The sequence below is a fragment of the Eptesicus fuscus genome, chromosome 18 (genome assembly GCF_027574615.1).
Source record: "Eptesicus fuscus isolate TK198812 chromosome 18, DD_ASM_mEF_20220401, whole genome shotgun sequence".
Lineage (NCBI taxonomy): Eukaryota > Metazoa > Chordata > Mammalia > Chiroptera > Vespertilionidae > Eptesicus > Eptesicus fuscus.
In genome coordinates, this window is record NC_072490.1 from 30691111 (window position 1) to 30710537 (window position 19427).

Genomic DNA, 19427 nt, shown 5'->3' on the forward strand with positions numbered 1-19427 from the left:
AACCACAGACTTCACACAAAAACTAAAATGTCTTTTTAAATGATGTAGATTTGAAAGTAGTTATGACCTATTAGAATCCACATAGTCCTTCTCCTCCTGCCTCAGACCAAAAGTTAAGGAGGGCATTAGCACTCCTAAAAGAGACCAGGGAACTGATCTAGCTGAGCTTCAGAAGTTCATAGGAAAGGGAAGGAGGGGAGTGAGTGAGAAAGAGAGACCGAAAGACAGAGGCAGACAGACAGACATTGCTCAGTTGCCTCCATATGTACCATGACCAAGAATCAAACCCACAACCTTGATATGTGCCCTGACTGGAACCGAACCCATGACTCTTCGATGCCTAGGACGAGACTCCAACCAACTGAGCCACACTAGCCAGGCTGCCAGATTTACTTTTTAAGAGAAGCTATAAATAAGCAATTAATAAACAAAATCTCTTAATTTAAGAAATATTAATAATTAATTCAAAGTTTAAAAAAAAAACCCTGTGTAGGTCCAATAAAATAAAAATGCAGGCCCAGTTAGGTCAGTAAATAATCAGGCTTACCTGCACATCTAGTCAATAAATGCTCATCTACCTATTCTATAAAATCAGCAAGGTAAGATCTCTGTATCATACCACATAAAAAATTAAATTTCAGATTAACTTAATATCTAAATTTTAAAAAAAGAACCATACAAGAACCTTAAGAAAATTTACTTATATAATAGTAATAATAATAATAATACCAAAAACAATAAAAAGGGAAATGGCTTAAGGAGGGAGAGCAGAGAAAAGTATAAAATCTTACCAGCTTTTTACTACCCTGCTTTGAACTAGGCCAAAGTCTCTTTTAAAGGTAAAGACAAATTCTAAGTTAAACTATAATGTTTTTAGCCAAACAGGTATGCCATGGCAAGACATGACAGGATAAGCACAACAAATAGTGGATACAAATATTCCTTACCAACTGATAATTTAGGACACTGCAATTAAAACCAAAGTTGACTACAAACACTAGTCTCTTTGCCAGCTATTCCATACCTGAAAGTATCTCTGGTCAATTAGGGCCTGCCGCTGGTTATCTTTGCTGGGATCATCTTTTTTCTCTGTGTCCTCAGTCTTGTTTTGACTGAGACAATCATGTAATCTAGAGGGGGGAAAAATCAAGATAATACAAAATGCTTTCCTACATACTGGATTAAGATAACAAACTCAGTCAATGATCCAGCTACCCTCCCAACAGCTTTATATCATTTTATGTATGTGTGTGTGTACATGTGCTCACAAACATGCATACATGCATTTTTTAAAACTTAAACCATATTGTCACTGGAAATAAGAAGGTCCTCTCAATAGACCACAAATTAGAAGGAATCGCTGATAATAAAAGGGATAAGACTGAAGAAGAAAGTTCTAACCACTCCCCAACACTTGCAAAAAATACAAAGTAAGAAAGAACTACAGTAAAGAATGGAAGCAGCTTCAAAGGGATCCAAGCTTGGAAACTAGAGAAAGGAAGCAAGAAGCAATGGGTAGGGAAACTGACTTGGGCACTGAAACAGCAAGAACTAGAGCAGCGGTCGCCAACCTTTAGTACCTCATGCACTACCAGTGGTCCACGGACCACCAGTTGGCAACCGCTGAGCTAGAGAGTATGGCCCTTCCTTCTTCATGCTCCACAGATAACGTGATGCTTGGGCCAGTCAAGAGGGCATGAAAACCCAAGAGAACATTATTCCAGGATGCTACTAGAACGCTGGGGGAGTCTCTTTGCCCAGAAACCTAACTATGTATGAGTGTATACCTAGTAGCAAACCATTGCCCTTCTCCAAAAATCTCTGAAGTCAAACTGTAGTAGACATTCCTCCTTCCATCCTACCTTAAAAAACAGGTCTATTTATACCCACTTTAAATTAACTATCTTAATTTAGAGTATGCCTATCAGTTTCCTACAGAATCTTGACTCATAAAACTGATTCCATGACTCATCTGTAAAATAGGATAGCAATATGCATCATGTCATTTGCCTGCTGAAAAACAATCAATTGCTTACCACTGCTTTGTGAATTAAATCTAATCTCCTTGGGTTAGCATTTGAATCTCTCCAGGCGGTTAGTCCTAACCCAATATTCCTACTGACTTCTTTCTTACCTCATCTCTTACTACTACCCTACAATTATCTACTCCAGTCATATGTATTGCCCTTGATCTTCACTCAATTGCTCTTCTCTGCTCTCTGGTGAGTATATGACAAAAATAAAAATAAATTAAATTAATGGATTAGCTCTAGGTAAAAAGTCAGCCTCTTTCCTCTAGTAGACACAAAGACCTCATAATCCATTTTCCAGTTGATTTCCCACCTATTTTCCATATTCACATACTTTACAGCTTTGCCTAAAGGCAGTCAGGAGCATATTATCTAGAATACAAGAGAGAAAAGCCAATATGCTCTCTAGTGGGAATACCAGTAAACTGATATATCTGAATTTAAATGTCAGTTAACTTTACAGTCTTGCTCCTTGAACCTCTGGAATGTTCAAACTGGGCAAAACAACCTTTGGACTAGGCCTAAAACATCACTGTATTTCAAACAACTATTTGTAGAGCTAACAGGAAAGCTGACACTCTGGACTAAAAATTAAATACCTTCTTTAGAATTAGCACCACCATATTTAGCTAAAAAATAACCTAGCTTACGTGCCCCTATAGAAATTCCTTCCTTTACTTATTAACATCAATAGAAACTCCTACCTTCTATTCATGTAATTATTCCCCTTCCCTTTCTCATAAAAACCGTTTGCCATTAACCCCAATTGGGACACTTTGGGTTTCCGCCTGAATCAGTGCTTCCTGATTAGCTATTCTTTTGGATCTCAAACAAATGCTTGTTGTCGCTCACTGTGGCTTTTTTTTTAGATTAACACTCTTATTCACATAATTGTTCCCTTCCTTTTCTCATAAAACCCCTTGTTTTCACCCTGTAATTGGGACACTATTTGAGTTTCTGTCTCAATCTGTATTAAATTCTTTTTTTATCCCACCAAAAATGCTGTTGTCTCTCATTTTGGCCTTTTTTTTTTTTTAAGTTCTTAGTTTATTAATCCTCTCATGAAAAATCTGCACAATTACCACAGAGAGTCACTCAAGAATCTTGATTTGTTTTTGCCAGCACCAACATGGCCTTTGTAGTCCCCGACTTTCTTCATTCTGTTCTTGCATTCCTGTCGCTGTTTTCTTGAAGTCATCTCTTTTCATACAGACCATGTCTGACAAGTCTAGAGTTCATGTCTGACAAGTTTGAGTTCATTTTTCTTTTTCTTTTTTTTTTTAAAATGTATTTTATTGATTTTTTACAGAGAGGAAGGGAGAGAGATAGAGAGTTAGAAACATCGATGTGAGAGAAACATTGATCAGCTGCCTCCTGCACAGATGTGCCCGCAACCGAGGTACATGCCCTTGACCGGAATCGAACCTGGGACCTTTGAGTCCGCAGGCTGACGCTCTATCCACTGAGCCAAACCGGTTTCGGCGAGTTCATTTTTCTTTACATAATCCAAGGAATCATAAATCACCCCAAAGACTGTTGTCTTGCCATCCCCAAAGTGGGTTCTGAATCCAAATACAAAGATAACATCTGGTGTGCCCTTATACATTTTGGCTAGCTTTCCCCCAATTTCTGTCTTAGGTACTGTTGCCTTGCAGGGTGAAGGACATCAATGACCATTTGTTTCAGCGCAAGCAGTCTACTGGTCATGAACTTTCTGGTCCAGCTAGTTACTGTGTCATTCATGATGGTGGCTGACCTTCAAGCAGCCAAGGAGGAAAAGCTTTTTTTATTTTTCCAATTAAGTTAACAATGTTTGAGAAACCTATATTGTAGCAGAATAGGCTGTTCTCAGAAATATGCTAGGGTTGTTTTGTAGTTTCCAAAGCAGTGAGCAGGGCTTGAAGGCCATAAAAATCCCCTAAGAGTGACTAAGGGATATTTTTCGTACTTAGCAGACCCTCATTCTATGTAGACAACAGCAACAGCTCAGCTTCTTTGTGGAGTCTGGGAAAACCAGAAAACTGCACTTCCAACTTAAAATATGCTGTTATCTCCGTAAGATAACGTTCTGTGAGCAGGCACTTCAGAGCTTTCAACTGTATCTGTTGAAGCCTTTCCATGATCTCATGTGATTCCATTCTGAAGATGAGGAACGAGTTGAAAAGTGGAAAGCCCATTTTATTTTTAAAATCATGCTAATTTAGCCACAATGAAATAAAACACATCTGCATCAACATGAGCCTCTCAAAGTTGTATGCTCCCTAAGTCCTTTTCCCTACACTCCTACAATTTTGTAAATGATTAGGATGAAAAGAAGTATGGTTCTCTTCAGTCTAGCAGTCACAACTCTAAAGGCAACTGTTTCTCTAGGAGGGGAGTCCATCTCCAGCCCCAAAACCTATGTGTTATCTTTCAGGCCCAAACCGTAGGCAATTATACAGGCTGCCTGGGAAGCCTCATGGCGTAAAGCTGCCCCTCCACCCACCAGACTGGGTGTACAGCCTGTGCATCACAATCTTTGAAGGGAGTTGCTGTCAAGAATTCAGTCCCCCTAACCTCTCCCCTCCCAGCTGGCCATGCTCATATGCATTTCTGCATTCCTAGCCCAAGTGTCTCCTTTCTGAGCCCTTATTATTGGGGGACTCTGAGAGAGGCAACTTTCACTTCTTAACGAAACATTTTTCTCCAGTCTGACTCTGTTTTTCTACTCCTGGGCCTCCTCCTAGGCCCATGAAACAGTAGGGGTCTTTTGTGCCAGGCTCCTAAGGCACTGAGATGCTTCCTCCCATCTGTTCTACATGTCACTGAAGACCCTTGCCTGGTGCCATTCCCTGGGGAAAATGGAACACTGAGGACCCAGCCTTTTTCTTTTTGACCCCTTGCTAACACTATTGCAGAAAGTGAGTAATACCTAGATTGTTCATTTCAATTTGGCTCGTTGGTCTAACTGAACACCTCAGTGGCTGTCATATCTCAACACTAGGTGATGGGACTCTTATTTTGTTTCCTCCTAGCAAAATACAAACACCATTGAAAAATTAAATGGAATTGTGCTTTGGTTATCTTGCAATGGAAAACCTAGTTGATCACTTCCTAGCAACAGAATTCTATAATTAACTTGTTCATAATATTAACTCAAACAAGAGGAGTCCATGTTTCCGCATGTTAAATTAATCACCTTATCTGATATTGAAGGTTGGTTAGTTGAAAGTTAACTACAAATCTAAAGGGGAAAAACTGAATCTTCTTTGATTCTAAAAGGGAAAGAGACTTTCCCCTCCTCTTGTAGTAATTCCTTTGAAAAACTTGTAGCTATAAATCCTGTCTCTGTCTCTTTAAGAATAATGTAAATCACCAACAAAAAACCATCTCAGAGAAATCACCAACAAAAAGCACAAAATTGCAAAAAAAAAAAAAAAATGGCAACTGTGATAACAAGAAGGATGCTGTGGCTCAGTTAGTTGGGCATCCTGTGCACCAGGAGGTTGCCGATTCAATCCCTGGTAGGGGGCATGCAGGAGGTGCTAATCAATGTTGCGCTCTTGCATGGATGTTTTTCTCTTTCCTTCCTTCCTCTCTCTATAAATCAATAAACTACTCTTTAAAAAAAAAAGAATGTAAATTTTTAAGATTTACATAAGCCTCTTGCCAATTTGTAATGCCTGCCTTGGAAGCTTTGGAACCATCTCTCTGAATGTGGACGTCAGGGAGGACTGTCCCTTGTCTCCGTCTCTGTTGGAGGTTATCGAAGGCTCCTGGCTCTAAATTGTAACTTCTTGCTTGGCTAAGGTTCTGAAAAGTTTTCTTTTTCCTTTGGATAAAGACAATTCACAGGTATGTAATGGATAGTGTCTGCCTGGCTGTACAAAAGGGCGAGGTCTCTTTCTGTCTTTGCCATCTCTTTAGCAGACTGCCTATAGCACACATCAGTCTGGTTGAATGTTTATTCAGTAATGAAACAGTTTCTTTTTTTCTATATATGTAGAAAGGATTTACTGGATTGACAGATCATATTCTTAATTATTTCTCCAACATCAGTTGTTTGAAAAATATTTTACCCCTGACACTTAAAATAAAAATTTGAAATGTTTTACCTTACACTTTTTTCATTGGGTGTTTTGTTTGGTTCTAATTATTAGTGTGGTGGTTAGGAGTGTGTGCTTTGGAGTAAGAATGATTGGGTACAGATCTGATTTCTTCTATGTACCACCCATGTGATGCAAGCTATCTAACATTCCAAATTCTGTTTCCACATCTAGATACTCAAAAAAAAAAAAAAAAAAGATTTTTAAGCCCTAGCCAATGTGGCTCTCAGTTGGTTGCACATTGTCCCATATACCAAAAATAGATTTTTTAAATTCTAAATTTAAATTAATAGAAAATATAATTTCTTCAAATTTAGCAGAAAAATATGGCAGGGATTGGTTCTGAATCACAATTTTAAAGGCTAATAGTGAAAAGTCAATCTAAAGACCAGAGCCTAAATGAACAACACAAAACATATTTAGTCAATTCCTATTTGTGGTAGCTATGTTCTATCAAGTCACAAATATGCTTACTAAACAATAGACACTAAATTAGCGAAGATGAAACCACTACTCCTAGGGGAAACACAAGGGCAGGTTCCTGCATGCATCTGGTCACACTTTCTCAACTGTGTGTGCATGTTTAAAGACAGGGCTAACAGCACTGTAACTCATGCCATAATGAAGTTTACTAGCGCGTGTATTTTTCTGTAAGGCACATCACAGCCTTCTTGTGTATACGGAAGAAGAGTATGAGCTAAGGGTAGTAAACTGGGGGAAACTCAGATTCTTCTTGGTGTCCCTCTGTCTTCAGAGATAAGTTGCTCCTTTCCTCCTGGTACAGGGAGGGTACCTGTCACAGGAGGGCTTGGGAGCCATCTCAGAGAAATCCAACAAAAAGCCCAAAAATGAAAAAAAAAAAAAAAAAAGAGCGGCACTTGATAACAAGGATGCTTGTTTACAGTATAAGGGCTGAATCAAGAGGGCAGAACATCATCTTGTTCAACAGCTGGAAACGTTTGTGTTGGGCATGTCCATGAGTGATTATGAAAGTGCGGCAAATATTGATTTGGGGATTAAAAATAAAATTTAGCAGGTAGGCAAGTTCCCAAATATGTTATCTGCAAATAATAAGGATTGACTCTGTTATCTCTGTATATATACATACATGCATGTGTGTGGGTATTATACTTGCCTTGCAGTAAGATTCCCTTGTAGAGGATCAAGATATGGCACTACTAAATATACCACACTGACATAAGAAATGCTTTAAGCTGAAGGAATTTTAAAATGGCAGGTGCAGGGCATGCAGGAGGCAGCCCATCAATGATTCTCTCGCATCACTGATCTCTCTCTCTCTTTCTCTCTCTCTCTCTCTTTCTCTCATCCTCTCTGAAAATGGCAGGTGCAGGAAGGTCTTTCTGACCTCCCTCTTCTTTCCTGAAGCAGATCATACAGCCCTCCTGTGACAGGTACCCTCCCTGCACCAGGAGGAAAGGAGCAACTTTATCTCTGAAGACAGAGGGACACCAACTGAGTTTCCCCAGTTTACTACCCTTAGCTCATACTCTTTTGTCCTATCACATTTTACCACAACTTTCCACTCTTCATCAAACCTGGCTTAACTGCACTCAGGCTTAACTGCATGTTCAGATCTTCATTTCCTTAAGGATGCTCCTATGTCATATAAAACTTATATTCAATAAATCTGTATGCTTTTCTCATGTTAATCTGTCCTTGTCAGTTTAGTTTTCAGGCCCAGACAGAGACTCCAAGAGGGCTAATGAAAAGCTTTTCCTCACCTACACTTTCTCCTCTGACTTATTACCTCCCTATAGCCTCCTTTTACTAGTTGTTTCTCAACTGATTTTCCCATCTTGGTTAATGCACCAACAATTACCTAGTTATTCAGGCCTAAAACTTAGGAGTCTTGATTCCCCTCTGCCCCCCAGCTGCCTATATTCAATCCATCACAATCTATACATTCTAATACTCCAAACACTTTTCAACACCTCCACTACTGCCACCTTTGATCATGTCCAAACCTCACACAATAGCAACTCTTACACTATCTTACATTTATTATTTTTATATCAAAACTGTCTTGTCATTTTCACTGGCCTTCTCCCGTTGTGTAATCTCCATGAGAGCAGGAACCTTTTCTATTTGGTTTACCACTGTAATTCCAGTACCCAGAATGCCAAGCAGATAGTAGGAGGTATCATAGGTACCCAAAATGTCAAGCAATAGTAGGAAGGAAAAAAATAGTAATTGAATGAATGAATGCAGCTTTTCCAAACCTTCACTTCTCTCCTTCTTTAGTTTTCCTTCTGTACCATTTTATCTAATTCAATATATAATTCTTGGATATCCAGAATACTTGCCTTTCACTGTGGCATGTGTTGCCATAGGAAGAAGGAAATACAGCTGTCACTAAAAACTGAATCAACTTATGCTAATACAATTGATTTAATACATCTAATACATATATTAATCATATAGTTTTCAAAATATTTCATCCCAATAATCCCTTAAGTCCCATTCCCTTGAGTCAAAGAGTATACATAGATAATCTTCAGAAAATACTACCACTATTGGAGGAAAAATTTTTTGAAACTCTTCTGAGTACGTGCTTTTCAAAGTCAAGAAAGATACAAATGGTGAATATAAATGGATCACTGCACTCATTCTGGTACTTTTAAAGTATGATGAGGCTATATATTCTTCAGGTCATGGCTACCACCATGATTTGGGGCTTGTCATTTCTAATTTCAATGACTCTCTTATAATTCCTCCATGATTTCCAAAGACAATTTTCTAGTTAAAATCTTGCCCTTTATTAAATTAGGCAAATTCCGTTTTCTTGTTCTTAATTAAGATGAATATATAGCCAAATCCAACACAGTAGAAATTGTTTTTAGACTGTGGAACCAGAAATACCCCTTTTTAATGTCATTTCCCTCCATCAGCCTGGTAATTTTAAGCCAAGCTCACTATGAAGAAAAATGAGAGGTAATAAAATACAAAAGCCTAATAAATTTGTAACTTTCATAAAATATAATTACTTGATGCTTTTCTTTAGGGCTTTCTCCAGTTTCTTCACCTGCTGTTTATAAAGTATTAATTCATGCTGTGTGGGCCTGCAGAAAATAAATCATATTGAATACATTCAATTTATTAAATAAACATGTAAGGATATTTAATAATAAACAATAGTGTATACTTTGTTACTTGTCACAAATATGCTTATTAAAATTCTTAAAATATCTCACGACTGCTAGTGAGGGTTCATTGGCCATTGGATTTCTTCTCTATATTTCCTATTCAAAACTTTTTACCCATTTTTATCATTGTAAACCTATTATTTGTTTATATGTGAAATATTTAGTAAAACAAATAGTATTTTACGTGTGTCCCTTATTAATGTCATTCCGCTCTTTTGCATAAGTAACCACTATCCCAAATTCACTGTTCATGATTCCCATGCATGTTTTAAATTTTTACTATTTATATAATCATAATTTTCCATATTACTATGTGGCAGGCTGTTAAAATTTATATAAGAGGTTTATACTATAGGCATCAATGCCCTCTCCATTAAAATATAAGCTTTATGAGAATAAGGTATTCGTTTTGGTCATTATATTATACTAGATGTTCAACAAATATTTGTTGAATTAAATGTCTCATCCTTATTAATCACTGTACACATGTAGAGTCTCATTCTTTTGTAGTAGTATGCTGTATATAAATATACCTTTCTATTGTATTCTATTTAAACTTTTTTAAAAATATATTTTATTGATTTTTTTACAGAGAGGAAGGGAGAGGGATAGAGAGTCAGAAATATCGATGAGAGAGAAACATCGACCAGCTGCCTCCCGCACACCCCCTACTGGGGATGTGGCCACAACCAGGCTACATGCCCTTGACTGGAATCAAACCTGGGACCCTTCAGTCCGCAGGCCGACGCTCTATCCACTGAGCCAAACTGGTTAGGGCTCCATTTAAATTTTTAATTTTCTTCTTCTCCCACAACATAAGGATAAGATGAAATAATATGTCCTAAAGGAATTTGGGATGGGAAACCTACTAGTACAAGAATCTACTACTGAATCAACTCTGAGTTCCTACCCAGTTTTATCTTTTCAATGTAGACTCCTATTTTCTCACTTCCCTTGCCTACCTATGTGTTCTTGTTCCTTCCATCATATGACAGACAACTGACTAAAATGAATATGAGAGTATGAATTTCCTCAAGATTAGTTTTAGAGTAAAAGGGCTAGAATGACTCATTTAACATTTTAAATTCCAGTATGTGTTTACTTTTCAAAGGTTACATAAAAATTACTTAAGTTTCTCTCACCTGGTTTCCAAATCTTTTTGGAGATTCAGCTTTTCACTTAAAAGTGCATCAATCTTAAATTTTGATTCCTTCAGTTGATTCTGTAATGACTGCAACATATTTCATATAAAAAAATAGTTAACTTTCCTACATGATTATTTTACTTTATAAAAAAGTATTTATGAGTCATGTAGTCCCTGTACCAGTAGAAGGCCTTTATAAGTTGGTGAGGCATCAAGACTGCTGTAGTCGTCTTCTTCTGACTGACTTTCATCTTCTTTATATTGCCTATGAAAAAATAGATTTTTTCCATAAGTGTACTGTATCTATCTTCAAAGAAATGCTTTAGCTAACAAAAATTAAATCAATCCAGTAAGATTTTGATAACCCAAATATGAATTAAAATTTAAGCCAAATTTCTTACTTGTCCTCATAGAGAATAGTATTAGGTATTAAGTACTTCTACCTAATAGTAGAGTATATATCTGCTATCACCTTAATTAAAATATAAGATCAACAGAAACCAGAACTTTGTCTTGTTCACCATGATATCTCATTTACTAGAAGAGTATGGAGCCTAAGAGTGAATGAAAAAGCACTTGTTGAATGAGTAAACAAAGCATACTGTTTTTTTCCTTGTAGTACTTTTATGTCACCAAAAAACTGTATGAAAAAATGTAGAGTATAAGTGGACATTTTATCTCCCTTAGCAGATTGCAAAATCCTAGAATGTAAGGACCCTACCTAAAACTTTGTCCTATCTCTGTAGAATCTAACACCATGCCTACAATCTAAAACGTAAGTTTCATTTGAAAATGAGAAGGTCCCTGAAGTTACTTATAATACTGCTTTCTGAATAGAATGAAGCAAGGAGTTACTCTACCATTAGCTGTTCTTTTCTTGTCTTCCCTTCCTCCCTCTTTCACTTTTTCCCCCTTCTTCCCTCCATCTGCTCTCTTTTTAAAAGAGTCTCAAGGGTCTAGAAGGAATCAGCAACCAGCACAGCTCTGTCACTGGTCCTGCTGAGTTTCTGGAAAGTTATTTTTCTTAAGAATACTAGAATGTATGCTTAATCAAAGTGGAGATTTATCTGCTTAGTTTATCATGGTAACCTTAGTCCTTAAACCAGACCATGGCACAAAGAAGGTGCTCAAATAGATATCTGTTAAAAGAACTGTTCCATCTATAAATAATGAAATAGACTAGCTACTGTTTTAATGACCGTATATGAAAGCACTTTAGGTTATTTGGCCTTATATTATTCGGCTATTTTAGGTTAATTGAAGACCATTATTTTTATATTTACCCTTAATTTCTTTTATCAGAGGTAAACTGTGTTTTAGTCTATATGCTTGATTTTTCACTATGACATTTTATCTTTAGCTCATATAAATCTGCACACTAATTAGACTGCATGTTGGTAGATAGCTAATCTAATCATATCACTTTGTGACTATACTCAGTATCTATCTGATGGCCTGATGACATCCAATAGAATAAATTATAATACTTTAAAATATAAAATAAATCCTACTTCTTCTGTAACCAATATTTTGGTGAAATAAATATATATATTTAATAGAAATGCAACAATAGATTTTAACATAAGTAGTAAAATACAGTCTTCAAGATCTTTATTAAAAATTCATAGTTACAGGAGGAGAAACCAAGATGGCGGCATAGGTAAACACCTAAACTGCTGCCTCGCACAACAATTTCAAAACTACAACTAAAAGACAAATGGACATCATCCAGAACCACAGGAAGGCTGGCTGAGTGGAAATTCTACAACTAGAAGGAAAGAGAAAAGCACACTGAGACTCAGAGGAGCTGCAGGAGGCAGAGGTACTGAGATGTGCGCGTGGAGAGGACTGGCAACTGAGTGCGCGGCTGGCTTTCTCAAGCGGGAGGGAGACAAAAGCTCCCGACTGCGCTGAACTCCAGTTCTGGGTGAGACTCTGGGGACCCAGACTCATACGGGGTGAAACTGGATGGTCAGGAAAGAGAAAAGCACACTGAGACTCAGAGGAACTGCGGAAGGCAGAGGTACCGTGGTGCGCGAACGCGGAGAGGGCGGGCAACTGAGTACGCGGCTGGCTTTCTCAAGCGGGAGGGAGACAAAAGCTCCTGACGGCTCTGAACTCCAGTTCCGGGTGGACTCTGGGGATCCAGACTCATTCGGGGAGAAACTGGACTGTCTGGCAACAGCGGAACTCAAGGGCAGCATTCTCTCACAGGTGCTTGCAGCGATTACCACGGGACACTGAGACACAGGGGCCTATTAGGGCAGGGCTGATGGGAAACCAATGCTGTCTGCTCTGCCCTGAGACTCCGCCCCATCCAAGCTGAGCACGGAGGCTTTTGCAAGTCTTGTCTCATAAGGGTGTCTCCAGCACAGAAGTTCTCCCAGCATAGACACAGCTGATCCTCACAGCCAATTGGCCTAGAGGTCAATTCCTCCCAGTGATACCAACAACAATCAAGGCTTAACTACAACAAGACTGTGCACACAAAAAAAAACAAAACAAAACAAAACAAAACAAAACAAAAACGGAAAAAGACTGTGCACACAGCCCACAAAGGGGTGCACCAAGAGTGTCCACCTCAGGTAACTGGGGAGGCTGAGCCACTGGACCCTATAAAACACCTAGCACACAAAGCCACTCTATCAACTCAGGGAAGCAGCCAAAATGCAGAGACAAAGAAACAGATCACAAATGAAAGAAATGGAGGAAAGCAAACAACTGGATATAGAGTTCAAAACCACGGTTATAAGGTTTTTCAAGAATTTTCTAGAAAAGGCCGATAAATTTAGTGACCCTCGAGGATATGAAAAAGGACCAACTAGAAATTAAGCATACACTGACAGAAATAAAAAATATTATACAGAGATCTAACAGCAGACTAGAGGAACGCAAGAATCAAGTCAAAGATTTGAAATTCAAAGAAGCAAAAAACACTCAACCGGAAAAGAAAAAAGAAAAAAGAATCCAAAAATATGAAGATAGTGTAAGGAGCCTCTGGGACAACTTCAAGCGTACCAACATTAGAATTAGGGGGGTGCCAGAAGAAGAGAGAGAGCAAGATACTGAAAACCTATCTGAAGAAATAATGACCGAAAACTTCCCCCACCTAGTGAAAGAAATAGACTTATAAGTCCAGGAAGTGCGCAGAACCCCAAACAAAAGGAATCCAAAGAGGACCACACCAAGACACATCATAATTAAAATACCAAGAGCAAAAGACAAAGAGAATATTAAAAGCAGCAAGAGAAAAACAGTTAGTTACCTACAAGGCGAGCACCCATACGACCATCAGCTGATTTCTCAACAGAAACTATGCAAGCCAGATGGGAGTGGCAAGAAATATTCAAAGTGATGAATAGCAAGAACCTACAACCAAGATTACTCTACCCAGCAAAGCTATCATTCAGAATTAAAGGGCAGATAAAGAGCTTCACTGATAAGAAAAAGCTAAAGGAGTTCATCACCACCAAACCAATATTATATGAAATGCTGAAAGGTATTCTTTAAGAACAGGAAGAAGAAAAAGGTAAACATAAAAATGATGAACAACAAATACATATCTATCAACAAGTGAGTCTAAAAATCAAGTGAATAAAAATCTGATGAACAGAATAATCTGGTGAATATAATAGAATCAGGGGCATAGAAAGGGAGTGGACTGACAATTCTTGGGGAGAAAGGGGTATGGGGGGTGCAGGAAGAGACTGGACAAAAATCGTACACCTATGGATGAGGACAGTGGGAGGGGGTAAGGGCGGGGGGGGGGGGGAACCGGGTGGAGGGGAGCTAAGGGGGGAAAAAAGAGGAACAATTGTAATAATCTGAACAATAAAGATTTATTAAATTAAAAAATTTTTTTTTAAATTCATAGTTACATATTAGGAGATTTCCAAAGCATATTTTAGGTTTCAAAATGCTGACTACTTTTGGTGTGATTCACAACTGGGTAGTATCTTTAAAAATTGCAATACAGGATTAGTTTGTACCTTTGTTTATGAAGTTTTCTAATTTTAGATTCATAGTAGTCAATTAGGCAAAGTAACCTAGAAAACAGGAAATAAATTATTTCAAAATGTGATATTGTAGCATTTACTATTCTTTCTATATAATTTCAAATTACAGTGATAAGTGTACAGATAATCTAGCAAGTTTATAAAAAATTTAAGTGGTTTTGCCAGTATTATACTAAATCATATATTATATTACTTTCAAAGTATAGTTTTAAAAATAACCACATATTTCAGCATATTAAATGTATATTCTCGTTGTCCCAACAGTTCTACCTATAGCAATCGTTCTCACAGAAATATATGCCCCAAGGTTGTAGTCAAGATGAACAAAGTTGCTCATTGTACCATTATTTAGAAAGGTGAAAACACAGAAACAATTTATTCTTCAACAAGGAAAAAGTTAAATAAATAATGGCACATCCATACTATAGAAAATGATGAAGCATTAGAAAAATAATGTATATTTTACATTATTTTACAATAAGGAGTAAGAGAAAAATTAATGTTGCATAGCCAAATGTATACCACTACTATTTTTTAAAGAAATAATTGTATGTGATTTTGTATGTGTATTGAAAAAGAACTCTACAGGTTCTTAACAGGGGGATAATTCTATAATCTAGGGAACAGAGTTGGCTGCAGACTGACTGGTTGGGGAGAAGGCAAGATATTAAAATTTCATCAATGAGCATGACAGCCCTACACAATAATAAACTGTCCCACCCAAAATACCAAGAGCACTCCTGTTTGAAACTATGAAAGGCACAAACCAAACGATTAAAGTGGTTATCTATAAGGTGTGGGAATTAGGAGGGACAGGCAGGTCTATAACATTTTAAACACTTCTATATTATTTGAATTTTTATAAGCATGTACTGCTTTTTTAATTTAAAAAAATCCTCAAAGAAAAATAAAATAACACTATACTTCCACATGTTCTTTTTAAAATAAGAATTCACACTATGTCTCTCCTATCTTGGGAAACTTACCCATCTCCTGCCTTTAGATCTAATTCAACCAATTGTGCTTTTAATATAACTTTCTGGATTAGTCTTTCTTTTCAACTTTCCCCATCCCAACACATACTAGCTTACATATCATCCTTTCTATCCTTCACAAGCCCTCTCATCCCCACACTTCCCCCTTAAGCTACCATTCCATTTTTATCTTTTCCTCCTTAGCAAACTTCATTCATTCTGGGTGATTGTTACCTGCTATCTTCAATAAACTTTTAGTGAGGAGTTATTATGTGTCAAATGGAAGTTCTGAGCAAATAAGACAGGAAGAAGGTAAACATATAAACTGAGGCAGCATGTAACACTTCGTACCACCCTCTCCTTGAAACACTCTGCTCCTTGGTTATCCTGACACCCAAATATAACTTCTCTTCTGCCTCTTTTTTGTCTATCTGAAATTTGGAAGTTTTCTGGAGTTTGGTCCTTCTAACTGCAGCCCTGATACTTCTACATAGCTGGCATAAGGTGCTTAGGTACATGTCCAAAAATTAATTCATCATCTTTTCTCTCCATTCTCCAAATCTAACTTGAAATCTAATAATCTTTCACTCCTCTCCTCCTCTCAACAACTATAGCCAGTCAGTCTGGACAATTTCTGTCCATCTCCGCAATCTCTCTCTTTTAGCCCTAACACAGGCCTTCATTATCTCCCACCTAGACTATTACAGCTCATTACTAACTTGTCTTTCTGTCTCTGGGCTTAATTTCTTTGCTTAGAAATCCTGGGGATTTTTATCCTGCTATATAGAAAGCAGAACCCAATTTATGAGAGATATACATAACCACTCCCAAGATAAAATCAGTTTTAAAAAATGATAAATCTATCCACATATCAATTTATAAAGTAAACATTACTGTCTATCCAAGATGGTATGAGGAACTCTTTTGCAGAGATAAGAAAATACTCTGTTTTGAGTGACAATGCGCTCTTCCTCCTCCTTTGTTAATCTACAGATATCCTTTTGCAAAAAAGCAATAGTCTCTTGTTGCTCCATTTGTTTTCTCTTGTAATGCTGACATTTTGCCTAGAAGAAATTTTTTAAAAAACAATTATAATATGTACATCTAGGACATGCAGTTCTAACAGTATTGTACACAAAGCCATCTTCACAGTTTCTATCAAGCTGCTTCATTCAAGAACTTCAGTACTGAGGCTGTTTTTAAATAGGTACTAGCTCCAGAAACACTGTCATAAATGTAAACATATAACAAGTAAAATAGGTATAAAATAGGGGAATTATAGCTTATAACTGCTTGCATTCAAGGTTTCATAATAGTAAAGGAATCGGAGAATCTCCATAACACTAAAGAAAAAGGAAAGCCATTGGAGAGTATTGAGCTACTATGTTGAGAGCACATTAAAAAGACAAAGCTCAGTGGTTGAGAGTATCGACCTATGAACAGGAGGTCATAGGTTTGATTCCCAGTCAGGGCATATGCCCAGGTTGTAGGCTCCATCCCCTGTGTGGGGCGTGCAGGAGGCAGCCGATCTATGATTCTCTCTCATCATTGATGGTTCTCTCTCTCTCTCATTCTCTCTCCCTCTCCCTTCCTCTCTGAAATCAATAAAAATGTTAAAAAAAACACACACACACACAAGGGGACCCCTAGCTGGTTTGGCTCAGTAGGTAGAGCGTCAACCCTACCTGAAGGGTCTCAGGTTCGATTCCACTCAAGGGCATGTACCTCGGTTACAGGCTCAATCCCTGGCTCTGGTTGGGGCGCGTGCGGGAGGCAACCAACAGATGTGTCTCTCTCACATCAATGTTTCTCTCTTTCTGTCTCTCCTTCTCCCTTCCATTCTCTCTAAAAATCAATGGAAAAGTATCCTCGGGTGAGGATTAACAAAAAAGAAAAGAAAAAGAAAAAAGGCAAGGTGAGAAGCAGCAAAGCCAAGAGAGAAGCCGGGGATAAATGAAGGTGACTTGGACCAGAGTGGAGACTAAAAGAAGAAAGTTTTGGAGAGGAAATACAGGAACTCAGTTGTAGACGTTCTAGATGCCTATATTAGACATCCAGGAGTGATGTCAAGTGGGTATCAGGAAGTAAGGGAAGAGGTCTGGACTATAGATTTAAATTAGGTGCTAAGAAAGACTGAGCATCACCAAGGGAGTTAGAGTATATAGGGAAGAGAAAAGGACTAAGGAATTACTTGTAGGGAATCCCAACACTGAGAGGTTAGGGAGATGAGAAGAATCAGCAGTGGGGTTAGAGGGAAACCAAATGAGAAAATATTCTAGAAACTAAGGGAAGAATATCAAGAAGAAACAGTAATAGGCCAAGTAAAGACCATTGAATTAAGCAACATGGAAGTCACCTGTAACCTTGATGAGCTGTTTTATACTATCATGTAAGAAAATATATAACTCAGTACCTGTAAAGCTTTATGCTCCTTTTGAAGATCTTTTATTTTATTCTGCTGCTGGCAAACTCTATTTAGGGATTCATCCTCCAATTCACCAATTTTGGATTTCACACTCTCCATTATTTGTTCCAAGTCATTAGCTCGTTGTTCCTGATCTACTGCTCGGCATTTTTCTAGCTGAACTTCTTTTCTAATGATACACACAAATCCTTCCTTAGTAATAAACATAAATCACATCAACAAATCTACTCATCTAACAACATAATGAATTTCTAAAATTTCTTTGCTAAGCTATTACCAAAAGATTACCTACTAAAAATATTTATATTTGCGCCCTATCTGGTTTGGCTCAGTGGATAGAACATCGGCCTGCGGACTAAAAGGTCCCAGGTTCAATTCCAGTGAAAGGCACATGCCCGGGTTGCAGGCTCAATCCCCTGTGGGGGACATGCAGGAGGCAGCCAATCAAGGATTCTCTCTCATCATTGACATTTCTATCTCTCCAACCCTTCTTCTCTGATATCAATAAAAATATATTTAAAAAATATATATATGTATTTGCATCTACATAGATACAAAAAATCCAAGAGAGCTCCCCCTCCCCCATTTTCTTACTTAAGCTGCTGATTAGTTTCTATGAGCTCCTGGATCACGTTCTGTTGACGCTCTGTTTCTTCCACCAACGTTTTCAAGTTCTGTCTCATCCTTTGTGATGACCGTCTGTCAAAAACGATGAGATCTATATTTTTTAAAACATAGAATACAAATAGTAAAAATAAAGGTAAGGCAAAAAGATTTTAAGATAAAAAACATTTTAAAGGAAAAAACAGCTTTTTACCATCAGGAGCAAGAATAGGATCGGGTTACCTTTAAGATCTGTTCTTTTGACTAGAACTAAAGGTTTTAAGCCATGCGTCATCAACAGCACATTTATGCTCTCCCATTCTGCTTCTTCCTGCTACAATTACAAAGGAGAGAGAAAAGGATCAAGTTTATGATATAAAATGAAAAAATACCTTCTTGTATATAATTTCCTTTGTTTTCAGAATAACAGAACTTTTTCTCAAAAATTTTAATATGAAGTTTTGTGTACATACAATAATTAAAATTAAAACAAAACAACTAAAAAACACCTTATAATTGCAGTGAATCAAACAGACCTTAGGTTTTTCATTTAACTGAACCAGTTCAGGCCCCACTCAAAAGAAACAACTGCAAACTGAGTTACATTAATTGAATAGTAAAGAGAAGGTGAGTCACTTGGAAATAAGTGTAATTTTTAAAAATATATATATTTTATTGATTTTTTACAGAGAGGAAGGGAAAGGGATAGAGAGTTAGAAACATCAATGAGAGAGAAACATCGATCAGCTAACTCCTGCACACTCCCCACTGGGGATGTGCCCACAACCAACGTACATGCCCTTGACCGGAATTGAACGTGGGACCCTTCAGTCCTCAGGCCAACGCTCTATCCACTGAGCCAAACCGGTTAGGGCATAAGTGTAATTTTAACAATGACTAAGGTCACACACACACACATACACACAAAACATATCTGAATGGTTGGAGCCAATAATTTAAATAGTTTCTTGTAAAATGGATATGAT

General features: G+C 37.5%; 1 protein-coding gene across 4 annotated transcripts in view; it reads right to left on the bottom strand.

The window, feature by feature from the left end:
- The window catches only part of CEP70 (centrosomal protein 70), a 48260-nt gene that overhangs the window by 12241 nt on the left and 16592 nt on the right, over positions 1 to 19427 (bottom strand). For all 4 annotated transcript variants that reach the window (XR_008558875.1, XM_054729753.1, XM_054729752.1 and 1 more), the window contains 9 exons: positions 18685 to 18775; positions 18433 to 18556; positions 17827 to 18007; positions 16308 to 16477; positions 14413 to 14469; positions 10604 to 10688; positions 10422 to 10510; positions 9121 to 9195; positions 1025 to 1130 (listed from right to left, as the gene is read on the bottom strand). Coding sequence is in view for 3 of the 4 variants with exons in the window: in XM_054729753.1 (XP_054585728.1) it covers positions 1025 to 1130; positions 9121 to 9195; positions 10422 to 10510; positions 10604 to 10688; positions 14413 to 14469; positions 16308 to 16477; positions 17827 to 18007; positions 18433 to 18556; positions 18685 to 18775 (978 nt within the window). In the remaining variant the exon portion in view is untranslated. The remainder of the gene's footprint in view (positions 1 to 1024; positions 1131 to 9120; positions 9196 to 10421; positions 10511 to 10603; positions 10689 to 14412; positions 14470 to 16307; positions 16478 to 17826; positions 18008 to 18432; positions 18557 to 18684; positions 18776 to 19427) is intronic.